This window comes from Cucumis sativus, chromosome 3 (genome assembly GCF_000004075.3).
Source record: "Cucumis sativus cultivar 9930 chromosome 3, Cucumber_9930_V3, whole genome shotgun sequence".
Taxonomy (NCBI): domain Eukaryota; kingdom Viridiplantae; phylum Streptophyta; class Magnoliopsida; order Cucurbitales; family Cucurbitaceae; genus Cucumis; species Cucumis sativus.
In genome coordinates, this window is record NC_026657.2 from 14,743,754 (window position 1) to 14,749,367 (window position 5,614).

General features: G+C 30.4%; 1 protein-coding gene across 1 annotated transcript; it reads right to left on the reverse strand.

Moving 5' to 3' along the window:
- Positions 1-1,665: 1,665 nt before the first annotated feature.
- LOC101218178 (legumin J) lies at positions 1,666-4,118 on the reverse strand. The gene is made up of 3 exons (XM_011652974.2): positions 3,812-4,118; positions 2,873-3,590; positions 1,666-2,012 (listed from the first exon to the last, which is right to left on the reverse strand). The coding sequence occupies exons 1-3, from the start codon at positions 4,005-4,007 to the stop codon at positions 1,856-1,858; spliced, it is 1,071 nt and encodes a 356-aa protein (XP_011651276.2). The 5' UTR covers positions 4,008-4,118; the 3' UTR covers positions 1,666-1,855.
- Positions 4,119-5,614: the final 1,496 nt, after the last annotated feature.

Consider the following 5,614-nt stretch of genomic DNA (forward strand, 5'->3'; position numbering starts at 1 on the left):
TCTAAATCTTGTGTTGTGCGCATACATTATTATACGTTATGTTGTTGGTGTTAATGTTGTTATTTGAAAAGAAAACTAATGTTTCTTGATTGTTGATTGTAATGCTTGTATGTGAGTAAACTATTAGCCTTATTCCTATCAATGAACTAACTATTATGTGGTGTGCATATAATGAGTAAAGGAGTTGATTGAACGACCTAAGCAACGAAAAATGAACTAGAAAATTTTATAAGAGATGCTAGTGAGATGAATTACGGGTCTATGCAATGGAATGATTTATGTTCTTGGTGGAAATGAATAAGTAAAGGCTAATGTGTAATTTATGTGGTTTATGAAATGAGGCGTTGTAAGCCCGTGTTTATAAAAATGAAAAGTTATTTGTGATTGAATTGTATTCTCCAAAAGGTGTTTCTAAACTCTCACTCACTAAGTCATAGACTTATGTTTTAAGCTTTCACTACCCCAAGTTGTAAGAAGCTATGTGATTGAGTTGAAAGCTAAGATATCGAGTTGAAAGTTAAGCAATTGGTTAGGGAGCTAAGTGATCACCAATCGAGTTAAAATGTAAGTGATTGGAGCTAAGCAATTGGTCAAGTAGTTAAGCGATTAGACGGAAGAGCGAAGTAATCGTTGAAGATGGAAGACTGTGAAGACGTTTATGATTTCTTATTTAAGTCTTGTAATTGTAAAGAAAACATGAATTATGTTTGTACTCGGTGTAAAGTGTTAAGTTAATAAAGAGAAGAAGTTGTGTTTACTCCACTGCATTGTTTAGTAGTTAAAGAGCTTAAGTAAAGCTAATTAAGTTAAGTGGTTAAGTTGGTTGTTTAAGTTATTTTGTTGCATTATGCTTATAAAATTGAGTTGTTTGATTTTGATCTTTGAAGTTGTTTCGCTTACTAGGAGTTCAACAAATTTATCACGTTGTGATACACGTTGATTGTCTAGGTAGCACGTCTCTACTAGATTGTGTACACACCAAAATGTAATTAATTTAGTAATTTGTTATATATTTATAAATTTTCCAAAAAAATATATGAAACTTTATTAAACTTTTGAAATGGATCACTTGTCTAGGTGGTAATGAATGGTTAAAATTCTTGTTTGATTCAAAGCTTGTGTGATTCATTTTTATTTAGCTTTATATATTTATACTTTTTAACGTTTTCAAATTGCTTCACATTATTTTAAAGGAAAATTATCCAAAGTAGAAAAAAAAACATTTATTTAGACTTCAAACAAAAATAATGAAATGAATTTTGTTTTTTACTGATTGTTTTTCGATGGAATGTAATTATCACACATACAAGATTTAAAATGTCACAAATGCACTCATTACTTATATATATATTTGATACATTTGATATACATCATATACACTTAATACCCCTTGATATGTCCGATACACTTGATAATCCCTAATACCCAAATATATTTGATACATTTGATACTTCTTGATTCATTTTGAATCTTGATATACTTGATGCACATGATACTCTTTGATACTCTAAATACCTTTTGATATACTTGAAAAACTTTGATACACGTGAAACACTGATTTGATAAACCTAATAATCCTTAGTTCACTATGGTTACTTGTAGTCTAATTTGATAGGTAAAGACTATATTTCACGTTTAAAATAAAATTATAATGATAGGTATAAATTTGAAAATAAGAAGGGCACATGCTTTATTGAAGAAAGTGGATAGGTAACTTATGGATTTAATAGTACACACAGATCAATAACATGATTTTATTGTAGAAACCAAATTTACTAATTTAAAGTACAAAAGGTTACGTCCAAACATTATGATGTGAAATTTCTCCCTCTCGCTCCTTAGTAGAATTAACAGTTCAACTATCTGAGGGAGGAACCAAGGGTGAAGATTTTGTTATCTTTGATCTGAAAAGCTTCTCAAAATGAGCTGTGAGATTGAAAGAAGCTTCAAAAACTTGGGGTGAAAATGCCCCAAAAATTGATGTCTTTCCTCCCAACTCTTCTAACAGAGGGCTGTGTTACAATCAATCAAAAAATCAAACTTTGTTAATAATAATGTTAACTTATAAATGATATACATCCGTGTATTATATGTTCGTTTGTTTTGAATTTTTCTTCAAACAAAACCACAAAATATTTATAAGGAATAGAACAATTTCAAAAATAGAAAAAATTTACTGACCACAATAAAAAATAACAAAAATGTTCTACGATCAATTGACGTCTAGCAACCCTAATATATTTGAAAAATTATTATTTAAATTTAACTATTCTATTTGAAAAATGATTGTTTCAATTTAACTATTCTATTTTTGTTCTATATTTTTTAGTTTATATTTCATCGTTTAAATACCCAAATTTAAACAATTTTTTTCATAATTTTTTTTATTACACGATAGTTTAAATTTGGTTATCCAAATCTTAAGATTTTTTGGTACGATAGTTTATATTTGAAAAACGATTGTTTTTTTATACAGGTTTAGATTAGATTTGATAGTTTAAATTTGACTTTAAATTTTGAATATTGAATATTTTTGTATGATCTTTTATATATAGTACATTCCACCAAATAACTGAAAAACGGCCTAAAAAAGAAAGACCATGAAAAGTAATAACAAATATTAAATATTTTAAAAATTATTCTTAGTTAAAGGCACTTTCTTTTCTTTGAAATGCATTCAAATTGTAACGCAAATTAGGTAGAATCAATTTTCTATGAACTATGACTCCGTTTGAAAACTTCAAAACATTTTTTTTTTTAAACTGTTAAGTTAAGATTAAGAGAAAAAACATAAATCAAAACACCAAGAAAAGAATTCAAATTAAAAAAAAAAAAAAAGACAAAAGCTCAATAATGCAAAATTGAAACTTACTGTGTGGTGGTGATAATAGTGAAGCACTCCAATCCTTCTTCTCCGGCCATTTTTCCGACGGCAAAGTACTTTGGAACCAAAACCAACTGTCCCGCTTTCACTTCCGCATCAATTTGATAACGCATAAACGTCTCAGCAATCTGAACCCGACCCGACCCGCTCGCTACATATATCAGCTGCACCGAAGGGTCGGCAACATACACCGGCGATCGCACGGCATTGGCCTCAAGCTTCTCAAGAACTGCCGTCAGCCCAGATTTCCCAATAAATGGAAACTTCTCTTCCGTTAGGACAGTCACCGACCCACCACCCTTGACTACGGCATCGGGAGCGGTGTGGTATATGTTGAAAACAAGATCGCTGTGGCAGTCGGGCTCGGGTAAGGTTTGGTCATCTTTGAGCTTGAATATTAGGCCGTTGGGTTGGCTTTTGAGAAGTACCTCTCTTTCCTTTTCGGTTAGATCGTACACTTTTTCAATGTAGTCCGACGAGAAGCCTTGTAGGACTCCGAGGGGTCCAGCAAAGACAACGTAGGTGATGTCACCGGGAATGAGAGCGTTTCGGGTGTCGCCGACGAGAAGGACTTCGAAATCGGAGTCTCCGTCGTTAAACCACCAAGAGGTGACTCCCTCCGGCACTGGAATTACGTCTCCTTTCTTTAGTCTCACCGCTGCTTCCTCAGATTTGCATGGAAATATAATTCCGGCTACTCCGCTACCTGCACGTTTAATTTCATGTGCAATATTGACCAAAGAAAACAGTGTTAACAAATCCACTACACGTTTTTTTTCAACAACACTCATTTTCGTTTTACAAAACCGTTCCATTTCAGAAAATTCATATACAATAGAATTTAAATTAATACAATTAGTAATTCAAAAGTGAAGGAAAATTAATTATTCAATTGATACAATAGAATTTAAATTAATACAGTCTAACCTTGAAGAACGTAGCCAACTTTGGAGGAATCAGAGTTATGAGGAACCGCAAAACCACGTGGATGGAGAAGGAGTCTTCCGGCGCCGACTTTAGTCTGAGAAATGATCGGAAAATCGGAAGGGAACCATTTATGGAAGGATCCACCTTCTCCCGTAAAGAAATTTGAAGGATCCATTGGCTTCAAATTCAACTCCATTTTTCTTTTTCTTTTTCTTCAAATTGTGACACTAATAAATTCCTTTCTTTTTTTCTTCTTTTCTATCCCCTACCAAAGGCTTCTTTTTATACTTATAATTTGATGCTTCTTTTCTCTCTTTATAGAGAAAATAATAATTGTATTTATCATGCATCATTCACATGTCTAAAATTTCAAAACTAGCGTCGGGATCTATAGGTAAGTCAACTTGTATGTAGAATACAATACTAATTTTGTTTTGAATTTTAATTTATTATCGTTTCCAATTAAAACCTATCTCTCTTACTAATTATTTGTGCACATACATACCTTGTCTTTCGTTGCTATGTAGATCTAAATAGACTATTTGGATGTTATTCAACATTTATGTTTGACATACATTCATTGGTTTCAAGAGGTTTTAAATTTATTGATTTATAATTTCATGACAAAATTTATTTGTGATTGAACCAAAAATCTTCGTCTCTCTATTCATCATTACTTTTAATATGATTTTAAAACACACTTCTACCTACCTATAAATTTATTAAGTTTATGTTTATTTTCTCTATTTGGGACTTTTAATATTTTGTTTTGAATGTTTAGAATTCTTATACAAATACGGGTAATCCAATATTTACAATTTTAAATTTAATGAAGTGAATAGTTATTCAAGATTTATATTTTTCTTATATAGAAATGTTCGTTGGGTCAAAAGCATTTCATATTAATTTTGCTAGTTATTTGTGAATTTTTCCTACCTGAAGACGATAGTACACAAATTTATGCAAGCTATATATACTCATTTTGGTCTCTTTTTATGTATGTTGTAAATTAACCTATAAGAAAACTATACAACATTATCTACTCTTTCTTTGTTAATTTCGTAAAACCATATTAAATATTTTATTGTTTAAAAATAACAAAAAAAATATTCCATTCACTAGTCATTATGGGCACCTGCATCACATGTGCTATCTCTATCTCTACTATCTCTACTATATATTAAACAAACAAGCTATATATCTACCAACATTTTTTACTTTTTCTCTTTTTTCTTAATTTTTTTTAATAATAACAATTTTTCCCTTATGGCCACATCTCTTCATTGTCTAACCTCACTTCAACAAAACCCAACAAAACAAAAGAAGTTCAAAGAAAAAGACATGAAGATTTCCCTTTTCCTTCTCCTAGGAGTAACAAAGAAACAATCACGAATCACAAAAAACTAAGAGAAAGATATATGATAAAAAGGTAAGTCGTTTATTAAGATAGATGATACTGATTGAAGACATGATTATAGTTGTCTAAATAAAAAGACGGAAAAAATAATATGAAATGAAGAATGATAATGTAGACAAGATGATGATGAGAGATGCTCATAGGAATTTGGAGGTTAGTTGAATTTCTCTATTTCTTTTTCTATTGTTTCTTATGACTAACATAATATCCATCACTTACAACAATATCACCCAAAAATTAGGGTTCAAAATCTTTCATATATTTGATTCAATACATGGATATATAAAGTTACGTCTAGAAAAACTATCTAATTCTGTAATACATAACCAAGAAGTAAGATAAACAAAATAAAAAAAAGAAATTATATTGTTACTAAAATCTAGGAA